Genomic DNA, 17,869 nt, shown 5'->3' on the forward strand with positions numbered 1-17,869 from the left:
CGCCGCATCCGATGCGCTCCTATGGACTACTTTGCCATAGTCACACTTGACTAAAGGGAGGTAGCAAGCTAAGGGTGTCCACTTGCGGACCACTTTCGGGTGAGTGTGACACTCGCTCGAGTGAAAATACAAAGGTTTTGCTTCGGTGTGCAATACCTTGATCGACGTACTATCTCCAATGAAACTCACACACGAGGACAACCGAGCCAAGCCAATACCTCGATCGAGGTCCTAGACTTTTCTTCACCGAACCGAGCCTATACCTCGATCGAGGTCTCGTGGCATGCCACCTATACCTCGTTCGAGGTATCGTGGCGTGCTAGCTATACCTTGATCGAGGTATTGTGGCAAGTCTACATACCTCGATCGAGGTATCGTGGATAGATGTCTTCGATCGTGTCAAATACCTCGATCGAGGTATGTGCCATCCGATAGGGCAGTTGACATACCTTGATCGAGGTAACGTGGCAAGTCCAAGAACCTCGATCCTGGTATGCTGGACCGATGAGTTGGCCGCATGTCCGATACCACGATCGAGGTATGTGGCATCCGGCTGGTAGCTGACATACCTCGATCGAGGTATCGTGGCAGGTCCATACCTCGATCAAGGTAGATGGACCGATGTGTATGGGGCATGTCGAATACCCAGGGGATTCACTCTTCATTAAAGGGGGACATCACCTGCGTGCATGAACTTTAAGAAAACCCCCTATTTAAGATCCATGTAGGATTATAAAAAACCCTTATTTAAGCTTATAAGGTACAAGAAAAAGTCTAGTGTGCCGCCCCCCTTTCCTTAAACCTATGTCAAGATGGCTATCCTATTTTTTCAAACAACTATAAGACGGCTATCGTATTTTGTCAAACATCCATCTGTCATCCGCACACCCTCTGCGCACTTGTTACCATACATGGTTAGCATGGTGGTTCTTGATTCAAGCCTAATAATGATGATAACAACATTTGTTAAAGTTACACCTATCAAAATAGATGTTCTTGATTCATGCCTATTAGTGATGATAAGAGCACTCATCTATTGGCATTACATCCATTACATGCTAATCACCTACATCGACATGCTAACCAAGGCAACACTATACCATTTTGCATATGTATTGACTGTACATCTACAAAGAGTATACATATCCACCAATGTATTTCCATACGTAAAGCTCTTGAAATACTATCAAGATGTCTTTTCAAGTAAGCCTAGCCTCCTTCCTTACCCAATACATATTCTCCAAGTATGTTGGAGGAACAGATACGAGGTATGATGATCCTTTTAATGGATAAGGCTATAAGTGGCATAGCCTGGGCATCCCTTAATCCCATCTCCTCTAATCCTCAATGGGAGCAATAGGTGTAGCTAGCCTTATCGAAGCTAGCTGCATATCATATGCATTACCTCCTTACAAAGGTGTGGCAGAAGCAATAACTAGATCTACAAGACAAGCCTCATCACCTCTAACATAGCCCCATATACTCTTACCAACTAACACATTATTCACCATAAAACTCCACATGGAATACTTGGTTCCATCCAATTTATCCTCCCAGGCCAAAACTTTAAACATGTCTCCTGAATTTAGATTCGGATTTTGATTCTGAACCATCTTAGATGTATGCATAAATTGCCCACTGATTCACATGTTGTGAATGGTATTGCACCAACAAAATCACATTAACCCACTAGCCAATGCTTGGCTAAACAATGCACAAACCTCACTGAACTTCCAATGCAGACCTGTACTTGCAAATCATGAACTAATTTGAATGTTGTATTGCCAAATACAGAGGTAAACAGCTCCAAATCCTTTCCCATAATTGGCAATAGTCTCTAAACTTGCTCAGAATAGTCTAGAGAGCATGAGTCATTCCAAAAAGTTTCTTTGCGCATACGAAGTGTCTCACTTATGGCCCTTGCTTCTAATAATCCCTCTTTCAATGCAGATACCATATGGTTGTCACTACTCACACAAGCATAGTCTCCCAGGTTGGCCAAAGGAGTGCCATTCTCCTTTTCCAAAGTAGCCCATATATTTTCTTGTTTAGAATGAGCTGTTGGAAATTTAAGAATTGAACCTGCTTGAAACTCTGCTATTCTATTAAGTGCTCATGTACTACTCAGCAAATCAAAGCCATCATAGCATCTTTCATTCCGAACCATTCCACCCACCTTGCTGAAAAAATTCTCACATGCATCCGATCCCGTGCAAGAAAGGGGTACGTGCAAGTGAGGATGCTTTTCCCTAAAGGTCTTTATTAAGAAAACCACAAAGTGACATGACAATTGAATGTCAATGAATGTTTCTCTACTGATAAAGTTTTGCTTTAGGGAGTATGCATCAAGCTTAGTGATCCACATGCGCCAAATCCTACATATAGAAAGAACCATGAGTATTAGCCACATAAACCTTGGAAATACGTTCAAAGTCCTTTATTCCTTGGACCTACCACGTCCCTTAGAAAAATGTTCCAAGAAAGCTAGGATCAGACTGGTGGTGGAGAGCCCGGAGTCCCTCCCAGAGTTGATCCTTCTCGAGACCCTGGAAGGGGGCACACTTTGCCAGAGGGTGGAAATCAACAGGTTACCAAGCCAGCATCTTCGATGCAGACAGATGGGTCACCTCACTAGAGATTCCCCGTGGCCTCCCTCGTGTGCCTCCCCCCCCCCCTCCACAGAGTAGGCAAAGTCAACAAGCCCGAGTTCAGCGCCCTCTCAGGCAAGAGCAGCAGGAGTCCCAGACCCCATGGGTTGCCCTCTCAGAAGGGAACTGGACACAAGTTAAAAAGAAAAAGCAACCAACCAAGTAGGCCTGCAAACGCCGCAGACAAAGGGCCAACCGCAAGGAGAGGGACAGGGTCAAAGATTGATGAAATGCAAGCATTGGGTTATAATGATCAACGTCAAACAAATAAAGGATCGTGGACTGCAGAAATTCCATAATCATTTGCCCTCTTTGTTCCTAATTAATGGCCAGCATCCAAGTGCATTAATATATAGCGAGAGGTTTCCTTGTCCAGAAGAAGGGCCGGACACTCTGACTTTGCTGGAGTGTTGAAGGGGGACATTTTGTGAACAGTCACAAGTTGGAGCCACTCTCGTGCAACACTACGGAAGGGGTTGGAGAAGGCTATACAGCTTCACTTCTTCACGTTATTTGTGGATACACTTGTACATACGAGTTCTACTTTAGGTCTCTGAGCTTCCAACCACCACTGACTATGTGAACGCGAAAGCCAAAACAAGAACAAAGGCTTCTCAGAAGATGCTGCTTACAGAAAATACCAAAAAATAATACACATATTGCAATATAAGACTGCAAGTAGGTTCGAAATGGACCTTACAGGAGCCCACCGATCAGGCTACAGCCAAGCTTCCAGAAGTTGCTACTGGTAGACGAAAATCCTTAGTGCAAAGATTTGAATTTCCAGGCCCAAATAGTAGAGTAATCTGTAAACTCCAATGCTGAAATACTAGTAGGGATATTCGAGGTAACGGGAGGTGGGAGATATTCGAACTGGAAGGTACGATGATATACACTAGCAGGCTACCTGCCAGGGCAATGGAGGTTGAAGAAGCAAAAGTACAGGGCATAAGATAGGGCAAAAGTCATGTGCAGGATAGGAAACCCATTTTCCCGTGCTTCCCCATTTCCCCCCTCCATTTTTGGGGATAAAATTGGCCCCATTTCACCATGGTTAAGAAAACATATGGTTAAAGTTACATTCGTGGGTGAGTATGGTCATCCGTGTGAAAAGCCCTCACTCATGGGATAGGCCACATGTGTACACATACTTGGGAGGGCAAGTAATTTCTACTTTTGTTGGCAAGACAACTAACCTAATTACTTTATAACATCTTTTCCAAGCCCAAATCTATCATGGTTTCCTTAGTTATTAGGTTCACCGCTGTTGATCCATAGTGTATTAAGGCATTTGTAATGGTGTCCTTCAATGCACATCTTTGCTTTGATAGTTCTAGGGACATCGTCTCTCATAGATTGTCCCAAGACTTACACATAGCCGTCACATGACTTCCTTCCTATCACAAATTCTGAATGAAGGGTTCTATAATTCACTATTCAAATAGCGGTCACACAGTCGCAATATTGAAAAGACACATGTATATTACACTACTATAGACACTAGAATAAAATAGTAAACCTATATTAAAGAGAGAATGATTTAATGATATATTTGTTTTATATTATGAAAGACTGTCTATATCATGACTTATAAGGTTGGATCTCAAGTTCCTTGATTTGAACCACCCTTAAAACCCATATTCTTGGATCTACAACATTGGGACTCCATGTAGCCTTCCATTACTCCATTTTTAATTTAATCCTCTGATAGATAGTCTCTTTGTCTTTGGGTGATTGGGCAATTTTGCAAAGTGTGCAAAGCAAAGTATACTAGAAAGATAGAGTGAATATTTACAAATGCCAAAAGAGAATAAGGACAACTTAGGAGAACCAGCTTGTGGTCAAAATCAAAGAGTGAAAGAGTGAGAGGATAAAGGTGTGGGTGTGGTGGTGTTCATGTGCCAATGTTATGCTTAATTTGCTTGTAGGAATGCATTACTATGGAACATTTCTTACACCTTTTTCCATAGCCTTTTCTCTTATTTTCTCTAAACATTATCCCCTTTAATTAGCCACGATTAGTTCTTTGATTACCATAATTAACAATAAGAATCACCATTAATGAAGGAGACCTTAGTTTTGGGCTTAGTTCATGAACACCTAGTGACTGACTTATCAAATGAGTATTTGTGTGTCATTTCTACATCGGGGTAAAGATTAGTAAACCCCCCCCCCCCCTCCCACCCCCCCTAACTTAAATTTAAGATTAGCCAAAACATAAAAGGGCCCCCACCCCTAATGTATAAGCTTATGCATCATCTGCAAACGTGATATCGTAAGGTTCCCCTTCTGAATCCCCCGGGGTCGAATACCTCGATTGAGGTATCGAGGTATGATGGAGCGATGTATATGTTTCATGTAAAATACCTCGATCGAGGTATCATGACATGTCTATACCTCGATCGAGGTATGATGGATCGATATGTATGTGGGTGAAATACCTCGATCGAGGTAGTGAAACCCTAAATTTTCATATACAAAGAGAGGGAACCCCCTCATTCTTCATACCTCAATCGAGCTCCTCCTCATCGAAATTGACGGATTTGCGGGAGCTCGATGGAATTGCGACAACGACGGAGAATGACCGACGGACAACGACGGAGATGGATGGAGCGGGAGATTCCAGGAAAGGTTTTTTTTATGTAGCTTTTTTTTTTGTGAAAATTTATTTAAATTTTAGTTTATAGGAATATCTAATTTAATTATAAAATATTTCTAAATTTTAAATGCATTTTAAATTATTTTTTAAATTACGTAATTTTTAATTTAAAATGTGAAAATGTATATATTTTGTTTTTTTAAATTCTATTAAAAAAAATAGAGATTAAAGCTATTTTTTAAATTAGTGCTATTTTTATTTAAATAAAAAAATATTTAAATTTTATTTTTAAAAATCATTTTTATAAAAAAAGAAAAATAAGAGTTTAAGGTAGCTTTTATGTTATTTAAGTTATTTAAGTTAGTGAAGTTTTTATTTAAATGTCAAAAAGTATATAATTTATTTTTTAAAATCATGTATTAAAAAAAAAGAGATTAAAATAGTTTTTATGTTATTTTTTAAATTACTGAAGTTTTGAATTAAATATAACGTTTAAATTTTGTTTCTAAAAATCATCAATTAAAAAAAAGAAAATAAGAGTTTAAAGTAGCTTTTATATTATTTTAGTTTATAGGAATATGTAATTTAATTATAAAATATTTCAAAATTTCAAATGCATTTTAAAGTTTTTTTAAATACGTAATTTTTTATTTAAAATGTGAAAATGTATATATTTTATTTTTTAAAATCATTTATTTAAAAAAAGAGAGATTAAAGTAGTTTTTATGTTATTTTTCAAATTAGTGCTATTTTTATTTAAATAAAAAAATGTTTAAAATTTAGTTTTAAAAATCATCTTTAAAAAAAAAAGAAAATAAGAGTTTAAGGTAGCTTTTATGTTATTTAAGTTAGTGAAGTTTTTATTTAAATGTCAGAAAGTATATATTTTATTTTTTAAAATCATCTATTAAAAAAAAAAAGAGATTAAAGTACTTTGCATGTTATTTTTTAAATTAGTGAAGTTTTGAATTAAATATAACGTTTAAATTTTATTTTTAGAAATCATCTATTAAAAAAAAGAAAATAAGAGTTTAAAGTAATTTAATTATAAAATATTTCAAAATTTTAAATGCATTTAAAAGTTTTTTTAAATAATTTTTTTAAATTACGTAATTTTTTATTTAAAATGTGAAAATTATATATTTTGTTTTTAAAAATCAGCTATTTAAAAAAAGAGAGATCAAAGTAGTTTTTATGTTATTTTTCAAATTAGTGCTATTTTTATTTAAATAAAAAAACGTTTAAATTTTAGTTTTAAAAATCATCTTAAAAAAAAAAAGAAAATAAGAGTTTAAGGTAGCTTTTATGTTATGTAAGTTAGTGAAGTTTTTATTTAAATGTCAAAAAGTATATATTTTGTTTTTAAAAATCATCTATTAAAAAAAAGAGAGATTAAAGTAGTTTGCATATTATTTTTTAAATTAGTGAAGTTTTGAATTAAATATAACGTTTAAATTTTATTTTTAGAAATCATCTATTAAAAAAAATAAAATGAGAGTTTAAAGTAGCTTGTATATTATTTTAGTTTATAGGAATATCTAATGTAATTATAAAATATTTCAAAATTTCAAATGCATTTTAAAGTTTTTTTAAATTATTTTTTTTAATTACGTAATTTTTTATTTAAAATGTGAAAATGTATATATTTTATTTTTAAAAATCATCTATTTAAAAAAAGAGAGATTAAAGTAGTTTTCATGTTATTTTTCAAATTAGTGCTATTTTTTTTAAATAAAAAAACGTTTAAATTTTAGTTTTAAAAATCATCTTTTAAAAAAAAAGAAAATAAGAGTCTAAGGTATTTTTTATGTTATTTAAGTTAGTGAAGTTTTTGTTTAAATGTCAAAAAGTATATATTTTGTTTTTTAAAATCATCTATAAAAAAAAGAGAGATTAAAGTAGTTTGCACGTTATTTTTTAAATTAGTGAAGTTTTGAATTAAATATAATGTTTAAATTTTGTTTTTAGAAATCATCTATTAAAAAAAAGAAATTATTGCGGTGTGTGTTTATATTATAGATTATGTAGCTGGTTAAAATTTGTTTCATAATTTAGGTAGAGTGAGTAGGCTGAGCAGATCCAACGCCGCTGCCATGTGACACCATGATCCCTCAAGAAACTATCATGCAAAGTGAAGCAATGTTGCACAAAATGGGCATCATGCAATCGATCATCACTAATGTAGAAGTGATACTCTCGCACAATGACGCGTGAGTCCATGGTGCTATCAATGCCATCCACATGAGCCTGTGCATGATGATAGCTAATGTGCACAAATATAGCAACCTGCAATATGGCGTTGAAAAAAAATATGACTATTGAAATAATTCAATATAATGAGGCCATAAAAAAACCAATAACTCAATCACACGTCACCTGTTCGGAGAAATAATACTCTGATTGGATCTCATGCTGTGGTGCAAAGGTATAATTCTCCACAAAGTCCACCACTGAGACAACCACCCCTATAGAAAATGTCCTCAAACATGCACGGAACTGACGATCCTCCCACTTCGCAGTGTGCGAGTGGCGTATGTAGCGGTACAGCTTCCCTCGAAAACTATCAATGAATACAACACGTGGTGTCTCCTTCCCCACAAGCTGCAACCTCCTCGACTATGCACCACCATCTAATGTCAAGGTACTGTACTCATACTGTTGCCAACGAACCATCTGCACATCACAAGTATCTAGTGCAACTCGTGGCACTCTAGCAAAGTCACCACACAAAGTACACCTGCCTTTCACACAATCAAGGGAGTGGAATAAAGCATCACCATCTCGTGTACACAATATGGAATGAATGAAGTCGCGAGGGCTAGTAGGAACCACTCCCCTATGACCATCAAGGGAACGGAATATGTCATACATCAATCCAAAATCCACATGGTAGCGACAATAGCATGTGTCACGCTCCTGAGAGCATCGCACAAACCATGGCCTGCATTGCTCAAATGACCTCTGCCCAATCCTAAACTCCGGGTGTGCCTCTACAAACTGAGTGTACAACTCAGTCTGGGTACACTCCAAAAAACATGCACCATGCTCAATGTACACACTGCATGACACCCTCTTCCGCAATGCCTTCTTGAACACTGGGGATGCTCTGCAATGCTCCTCCCAAAACTATTGTATGAAGGACCTAGTGGAATCATCCAACAATCGATTACTGTGAGGTGCATGACCGCTCGAAGCCCAAAGAGCATCAGTCTCACTATCCTCTAGACTCTGCCTCCTAATCATGCCTGCTCGCAATATGCGCGGTGCAATCTGAAGAAGACATGAAGCGGTACGCACATGGCCTATCATATGAGGTCTACTAATGGCAGCCACAATAGCACGACATGTTGCCAAGGCATCACTGGAGTTCCTATGCTTAATAGAAGCATAGGAACGTCGAACACTGCTAAGGACCTCGCTACATACAACCCTATCTCTACGTGCACCAAGACCAGCAAGCCTCCTACACTCTACTAAGTCAGGGTGATCAATCAGGGATGTGAGAAGAGCAGACTACGAAGCTGGCATGAGGTCACTAAAAAAAGACTGCACAATCTTGCTAGTACGACGACGGATAGTTGACTTTGGCAAGTCACATTGTGAAGCAACATTGCTGCTGCAAGGTGGGGCAAGGGGATCAATGGGAGATGGTAGGGTGGAGGGGGGAAGGGAGGCACCAAGGGGAAGGGGGGGAGGGGGAGGAGGGAGGGTGGAGGGGGAAGATGTAGAGGTGGAGGCCAAAATGTAGGTGGCTAGGGGAAGGGCGGAGGCTGGAGGTAGGGGAGCGGATGAGGATGGGGGGACAATGGAGGTGGGGGTGGGGGTGGGGTTGGAGGTGGAGGTGGAGGTGGGATGTAGAGGTGGAGGTGGATCGGTGGTGGCAGCGCGAGCTTTAGCTCTAGAGGCTCTCTTGCACTCATGAGCCTTCCGCTTGCGCTCCTCGTCAATGAGATTTGGGGGAGGGTTCCTACATCTTTCACGTCTACTAGCTCTACGGCTTTGAGAACCCATTCTCAATGAAAGTAGGATGGAAGGTGTGACAAAGTGATGAGGAGGTAAGAATGTCTAAGAATGGGTGAAATGAACCAAAACGTGGTGTCTTATAGAGAGCCTCAACTCATCCACTAGATTGCTCTTAGATTGCTCTTGATTATTATTGGTGGAGAAGGTGCTAAGATTGAAACTAATTAGCTGGAATCCAACGTTAATTTTGAATATTTGCATCGTTTGATTTTATTTCAGTTTTGTACCTCCAAATACCTCGATTGTGGTCATAAACCTCGATCGAGGTATGCTATGCCTAGGTCATATATCTCAATCGAGGTATTCAATGCCGCAGGTCATAATCCTCGATCGAGGTACTCTATGCCCCACAGTCATATACCTCGATCGAGGTATTCTATGCCTCATGTAGGTCATAAACCTCGATCGAGGTATTCTATGCCTCGCACATCGCGGTCATAAACCTCGATCGAGGTATTCTATGCCTCGCGCACATCATGATGTGTATACATGTGGCTGATGTGGCACCATGCATGGTCATGATGTGGCAATATGGTGTGGAATATATGAGTCTTTTCCATGACATGGAAATGTAATGTGGCATGATGAGTTGGCATTCATGAGGTGGTAGATTAACATGGCAAATTCAGGTGGAGGGATTGGTGATGTGGCAAGGTTGACGAGGTATACCAAGGTGGCAAGGTGTAATGACATGGCTCCAAGAGTTCCTATGATGTGGAATGATGAGGTGGCACATGTGGCTGATGTGACAACACGTGTGGCAATATAAGGTGACATGGCAAGGAGTGATGTCACATCTCCTTGATGACATGGCACCACGCGGTCTAACAACGTGGCATGGTTGCAAGGCAAAAATAGATGACTCAGCCTTCCGCATGGACAGCATGCACACTCCAAAGGCTTGCCACTAGGGTTGGTGATGCTCTTAGCCTACCTCACCAAGCCTAATACCAAGCCTACCTTGTCTTGGTATTAGGCTTGGGTGGCTCTTTTTTCCTCACAAAAGGGAGATTTCACTCTTGGAGGCCATATCGTATGTTTCCCTTACTCAAATTTAACCAAAATTTTTTCCTCTTATTCATCATGCGGAGGACTAAAAATATTGACATTTTTTTGAAATGTTTGGTCATGTTTGAGAATTACTAGATTTATTTTTAATATTCTTTGTTGATCCTCTAAGGAGTAAAAGTAAAAATTAAACTTCAATCTTCCTAAATCTAACCATTGGATTTGGGATTTGATGATTCAACCACACACCCTTATGTGCCTACTAACCTTCCACCGAATTGGATTTGCTTAATTATTCAAAATACTAAAAAAATATGGTGTGCTACTAAAATGCATGTATTTTATGACTTTATTTATTATAAATAATTATTTATAACTAGATAAATCATTCAAAAAATTACCAATAAATCAAGTTAAGCTCTACATAATGTAAAGAGACCACCTACAAAGTTTCAATAACATTTAATCTAAAATGAGTGAGGAATTTAGAATTTAATATGACACTCTCTGTTCGTGACAAAGGTGTGACCACCCTGGAACCATGCTGTGTGACACAAATAAATTTTTTGTGTGTGCATCGAATTTTCGATCAGACTATACGATTGTGTGCACAATAGCATGTGTGATGTTGTGTCTGAAGACTTCAAAGACTAGATCCATAGGAAAGTAGGTGAGATTTGCATTTTTGTGTGCTAAAAAGCTTGTTTTTCCACCTCCTAAGGATTGGGGAATGAACAAAAAGTGGACACCCTTAGCTTGCTACTTCCCTAAAGTAATAATATCCAAAGAAAGATATATCAAAAAATATAATTTTCGTAACAAAGCTAAGAACTCTAAAGTTCCATTCTTTAGTACCTTCGAAACAAGGTTAGCACAAGCTTGAAAACCAAATCTAGGGTACATCTAGACAACTCACCATGGACTAAGTCTTTAGTACCTTCAAAACAAGGTTAGCACAAGCTTGAAAACCAAATCTAGCGTTTCCATTGGACTGAGTCTTTAATGTATGAGCAAGCGAGTAGAAGGAAAACTCTTCTACTCAAACGAAACTGAGTATGCAAGTGTATTCCACGTGGGTGACATGAGGCATAGCGTCGAGCTACTACATGATGTGCCACAAACAACAACTCAGCACAGAGGAAGAAACAAAAGAGCTAATTATGTAACAGCACGGAAGCGAAGTGGACGAGCAAACATACAAAGAGCTTGCCGTAGCCCAACCAGGCCAGCGATACCAGCAGATCATGCTCGTGACTTCAACAAAGTGGACGAGCAAACATACAAAGAGCTTGCCGTAGCCCAACCCGGCCAGCAATACCAGCAGATCATGCTCGTGACTTCAACAGCAAAGCACTGCATCTACTCCCGTACAACCCAACTAATGGGAAGCCCTTGCAGAAGCCGAACGTGGCCAGGGATTCTAGCAGATGCTCGTGACTACAGCAACAAAGCACTTTCATTAACCACCACTCCCGTGCAATCCAACTAACGGGAATTCAAGCTACGGGGACCAAGAAGATAGATAATTTAAATGGCATTCTTCCGTAATTTTTCAAGATCCAAGTGAAGCAGTATCCTATCAGCTCTATGGGACATCAAGCGCCGATTATTTCCAAAGGAAAAAAGCAATTCAATCCCCCGGATGATAGCTAGAAACTAAAAGAGTCCATGAAACAAGAAAGCTGAATCCAGTTCGCTTTGCAGCTGTGGTCCACCCGTGATGCAGTTATGTAATCAACCTTGCCTGGAAAGCTTTGGATCATGCGATGTGCATCGCCCAAGATTGTATTACATTCTACTCAAGCATTGAATCATGATCTTTAGATGATCTGGCGTGCTGATCGGCTGCTGCATAGGGCTTCATTCGAGGGCACCGGCCGGCCACGGACCACGTTTCGGAAAATCAGGTTCATCTCGACTCCAACGGTCGTCAAAAGACGGCTTCCACGTGATCTGTAGAGGACTTGGATCCCAAGAAGCATCAAAAGCCGGTTCTGGCTGATCGTTGGGACATGTTACCCACTCAATCTCTTGAAACCGGCTTCTGTGGAAGACATGATGATGGTGATGATAGTGGTGGTGATGATGCATCGTGTGTTCCTCTTCCTTCTTCGACCTGAGCTCCGTTCGATCGGCCCGTCTCTGAGGTCCGGGAATTCGCTTCAAAACGCCGAAGAGGCCCCAAAGCGATGATCGTAACCCTGCTTTTTTCCCTGACGAAAGCTTTCGTGCACTCGAATCATCTGCCGAACGGGCGGACGAGTTGTGAGGCATTGAGAAAGTCCGTAAACTTGCTAGTCGCTCTAATGGAACATCTGGATCCAAGACACCACATAATTTACGCCCTTCGTCCTCGGGTCTGTCAAAGCTTCGATCCAGCCGTTGTTCTAAATCTTGAAGCTCAAATGCATCGTAAAGCTTACTTTCGCAATCCCACATACCGCCGGCCATCGAAGACTTCATAGACCGATTCGGACCAAGTGAATTTTTCTGGGCAGCTTCCGCTTTGAAGCGAGATTCTGGAACTTCGGCAACTCTCCTAGGCGACATGGGTCTGCCAGCCGTGTTCTCAGTATGCTTTCCGTGCATATACCAGGCCCAAGCAGCTGCTTTGATGCGAGGATGATCCAAGCAGTCGAGAGGGCTAGTCACACACTGAGCATCAACGCCACTGCCACAGAACGCAGGACGGCGCATTTCTGGGGAAGTCGAGTGTTGAACTTAGAATAGAAAAGAAGCTTCTAAAGGCCTGCGTATTTCAGTGCAAGTTGCGCTTTGATTGGCATAGAAACGGTGATCAAGAGAGGAAGAAAACAAACAGCTATGGCGAACAAGACTCACAATATATATACGTACACGTTTCTGGCAAGTCGATGATTGAGCGGGGCGGTAGACAGAAGGACTGCTGGCCAACAAAGTGAGCAAGCGGTGGTCTCCTGGCATAATTCAAGAACGGGAAAACGCAAGGTAGGTGTGGCAGAGAAGTAAAGAGGCCGAAGGCAAATGGCATAGCTTGTGAAAGCGGCAAAGTGTGAGGCTCACGCATAGCAAATTGTTTGTGCTTTGGAACTCACGATAGCACCGCGTGATGCCCGCCCATGGCTGGCGACGGAAAAACTAAACTAGAAAAACTCATCGCCACAGTTTTGGCTATATATATTTTAGGTCAAAAAAAGATTTGAACCATATTTTTTCTTAACCTCGTGATGAATGACTAAAATATTGCAACATGCATTGATACACTCATGTTAATCAAGAGAAAGTACCGTAAAAAAATTTAGTCATGCTAAACATGTGAAGGACTAGCCAATGAGATGAGGCTATGTGGAGTTGACGAGAGGTCACATTCCCCAATAACTAGGAGTATTGTGCTTCTCATGGCATCTTTCATCAACTCACTAGGAGTATTGTGCTTCTCATGGCATCTTTCATCAACTCAGGACTTTGTACACTCCTTGGAGATTTGCCCATGATATGCTTTTTATCTTAGTTCTCTTGCTTATCACTTATAAATTGTAAACTTGAAAGTGCATGACCAGGACTTTGTACACTCCTCGGAGATTTTTCGTAATATGCTTTTTATCTTAATTCTCTTGCCTATTACTTATAAACTATAAACTTGAAAGTGCATGACTGGATCTACCCATAACATGTTTTTAATTTTAATTTTCTTGTCTATCACATTACAAAGTTTGAATTGGAAACTCAAATGCATAGTTGAAATCTACAATTTTGATGGCACTTAAGAAAGATAGATCTTAAATAGATGTTGGAGATCTAAATTGAATAATATCCTTATGTCGTGTATTTATTGAAACTTACACGATTGTTTGTCTCAATTTGCAACATCAACGTTGCTCTCTATATATCGCTTAGTTGTTTTTGATGTCAATGAGATGGCTATAAAAATAATTGCCATTATAGGGTGAATACGATTTTAAAATGCAAGCCTAGGCTTGCTTGTACAATGTTTACACTTGGCTCAAGTGCATTATTAGTTGCATTGATGGTTGTCAGTCAATTTGACCGACTTATATCCTTGATTTGGAATAACATTGTTCAATATTAGAGCACATAATGAGAAACTTATCTGATTGTATTCTTGATAAGCTTGCATCTTGTTGCATGCATTTATTGATTGAATCGGATGTCGTATAGTTGCTATGGGGACATACTCGCTCTTTATTCCTATTTGTTTTGGCCAATGGAGGCTAAGTAATCTATGTTTGTCCATGGTTTAATATATTTTTTGCATAGGTTAATCTTTAAAGCTTATGTCTAAGAGGGGTGCATATTATATTTAAAATTCAAGAGGAGACTCAAAACTCATAATCTTTTATTTCACATACTTGAGCTCCACCACTAAGCTATAGAGTAGTATAGCGTCCCTCCATGTCCCTTCCTCTATAATGCCCCCTTCACAAGTGGTCCCTCCTCCCCTCTCCAACCTCACCTCACTTGGCTCCTTCTTTAATGCCCCCTACGTCCATTATTCGTTAATTGAAACTCCTTTCCTCCCCCCTTTATCCCTTTAAGTAAGTTTAAGGCCTTGCCATCTTCCTTTCGCCCCACAACTAATTATTAGGAATTTCCATTTTTTCAACATCTTGGTGACATACTTACTAATTTAGAATTAAATCTAATTTTAGCATTTTCTTAAGGGATGTAGAAAAAAAACTAAAAAAATGTTAGAGACTCGACTCGACATCCAGTCCATAAGACTTGTACATGCGGTCCATAAGACTTGATCGTGCCTCTAAAAATCATGGTTAATGTTTTTATTATTCATGATGGATAAAGACCAGTGATTTTTGGCAATTGAAGCCCAACAAATACATGAATAAGGAATGGCTTGCATGACCTTGTGAGTTCTCTCTTTGATAACATGAGTAGTTAAACCCGTCTATGATAGGTTTGGGTCCCATTTTCATGATGCCGCAAGTGTGCAATCCAACCCTTTGCAATGGCAATGCTTGTATTCCACCTATATCTATGAACTATAAATATAAAGATAAAACATATACATGCCACTGAATTTAATGGAGGGCTAGTAGGCACACACCTTTTTTTTCATATCGATTAGTGGCCACATTTAATTCAATTGAAACACATGTGTGTGTGTGTTTGTATGCATAAGAAAACCTTATAACACAAAAAGAAAAAGAGATAAACATCACCAACCTGATGTAATGAAGGAGGCAATGAGAGTTAATGGTGTGCTAAGGGTTGGTGAACCAACGATGATTACATGGGAGTACCTACAATGAAAACCCAAAAAGCAAGGGTTAAGTTGCGTGTGCATCTATATGTGTGTTACAGGCGTGCGCGTGCACACACACACATTATCGTTCTTTGTATGTCTCTTAGTGTAGATACATATATACATGGCACCTAGGTTGATGGAGTTTAAACATAAAAGATAAGCATATACATTAAAAAAATAAATAAACTTATTTACATGGCACATAAATCAATGAAGGGCTAGTAGGCAAACATTATTTCAATTTTAAACTTAATGGGTTAGGGGGGGGAGAGAGAGAGAGAGAGAGAGAGAGAGAGAGAGAGAGAGAGAGGGTGGATGGCTAGCACTGGCCTTTGTTGGTGTAGCGCCTTCCTTTGAGCTCACTTCGAGAAGTCCAAAATGAGTGCTTTGCCTCTTAATAATATAACTATCTAAGTTTCTATTGGAGGACTACTCTCTCACGTCCATGACATGAAGCAACTTATTATGTGGACCATGTAGGCTTATCTTTCATTGGTCGTGAGATCATTTTCTATATTTTTAAAGTATGTAGTCACCACAGACGTGTATGTCTTTGAAGTTAATGTTTAATATGATTAATATAACATTGTAGTCATTTGTGAATAGCTGCTTCTTTCTCTCATTGATGTTCATGTTCGTCTTGCAAGTCTTACACACTCTCAATATCACAATGCGGTGTTAGAGATTGCAGCAGTCAGGTTGCAGTTTCGAGATAGAAATAGAAAAAAAATTAAGGAGGGTCAATAAAAATGAGGGATAAATGCTTTAAGCTTGGCTGGGATTTTCTCCTGCACAAAAAAAGTGTGATACATGCTTAATTGTATAATGTGAGCCCTAGTTGCTATTTTTGGTGAATGTCGAGCTTCTAATTATCATGAAAAATACGTTCTTTATCCTTTGACAATACCGCCTTAATTATCCTTTGACAATACCACCTTAAGCTACTGAACAATTTTGCCCTTTAGATGTTCCGAACATATTACCTTAGCGTATCAACTTTGTCACCTTGCTCGACCTGTAGGAGCACTCGTCGATTGCAACAATGAAGGGCATCCTAAGAAGTGGTAACGTATTTTGATAGCTAGGTTTTAAAGCTATACTGGCTCGCCGATCTCTAAAATGTAGAATTGAGGGAGTGGAATAGAGTGTCTCTAGTGTACCATGTAACTAAAAGCTGCAAAGAAATGTCACTGCAAAATATGACAATTGATTTGTAAAAGAATTAGGATAGACAATATGTGATCCTAAACGTCATACATGAGCTGAATGGGTAACCTATCATGGGCATTGCAAATATGAAACAAATCATTAACTTAAGATGGTTTCTTTCCATGCACAAAAAGCAAAGCGTCAAATTTAAACAAATATTACACCACTACTCATGGTCTGCTAATTTGAAATATTTTGGGTCCAAATAATCGAGCTTGCGCACGTCGTCTTTGCCTTCGTACGCTAGGCCTTGAAAGCTCTACATTTGCCTCAAAACCGTGGCCTTTGATTAAGGTAACTTTCAACATCACTTGTAATTTGCCTTTGTGGATCTTAAAATAGCGCAGGAGAGGCTGAAAATCCTTGATTCGTTTGAGCATCGGTGGTGGCAGAGAAGGAGAACACTTGACTTCAAGGTCCTTCTGAGTCTACATAGAATTAAGTGTTTGATTTTTTGAGGATCAGTAGAGGGATAGAAAAAGGACGTTCAACAAAGAAAAGAGAATCATCTGAATTAATGTATGGAAGCGAGCGACATTAGAAGAGAGCGAGAGTCGGAGAAATTCTTTTGATTTCTTGGAATTATCAAAGGGAGAGTTCATGGTGGAGCAACAATGAATGTGGGTAGATTTCTGAGAGGAAGGTTATAGCAAGCAGCACAAAAGAAGAGAGTTTTAGGAAGAAATAATTCGGACACAAATCACCAAATCATAGAATGGAAATATCGTGTATGCGGCATCTGCTACTCATCGTCCTGTTCTGTATATGCGGCTTTTCTGTTGGCATGCGCTTCGACATGAATGCCAGTGACACCAAGTTTTTTATGGAAGAGCTGGCTGCTAAGGCTCGAGTGCTAGACAACCATCGTGTGGTCTCCGAAAACGCACCTAGAATCTCCATCAAGATTGGTCGATATTTGAGGTCCACATGTGTGAAGAGAATGTCATTGTCACTATTACCAGTGACTGCATTTATTTCCTCGATCTTTACTTTTCTTTTGTTCTCCTTAGGACTCTCTTTCTTCTTATTTGCATCCCAATTTGCATTCTTTTTCTTATTCTTTTGCTCTCCTTTTAGCTTGTAGCAATCCTTTTTCATGTGGCTCTTCTTGCCACAATG

The 17,869-nt window shown here is 39.2% G+C and overlaps 1 protein-coding gene across 1 annotated transcript; it reads right to left on the bottom strand.

Annotated features, from left to right (window-relative positions):
- Positions 1–11,582: 11,582 nt before the first annotated feature.
- On the bottom strand, positions 11,583–13,209 carry LOC147881317 (uncharacterized). The gene is made up of 2 exons (XM_087370236.1): positions 13,135–13,209; positions 11,583–12,949 (listed from the first exon to the last, which is right to left on the bottom strand). The coding sequence occupies exon 2, from the start codon at positions 12,865–12,867 to the stop codon at positions 12,139–12,141; it is 729 nt and encodes a 242-aa protein (XP_087226362.1). The 5' UTR covers positions 12,868–12,949; positions 13,135–13,209; the 3' UTR covers positions 11,583–12,138.
- Positions 13,210–17,869: the final 4,660 nt, after the last annotated feature.

This window comes from Dipteris shenzhenensis, chromosome 31 (assembly GCF_047967505.1).
Source record: "Dipteris shenzhenensis isolate YYH24624 ecotype China chromosome 31, Dip_SZ_1.0, whole genome shotgun sequence".
Classification (NCBI taxonomy): domain Eukaryota; kingdom Viridiplantae; phylum Streptophyta; class Polypodiopsida; order Gleicheniales; family Dipteridaceae; genus Dipteris; species Dipteris shenzhenensis.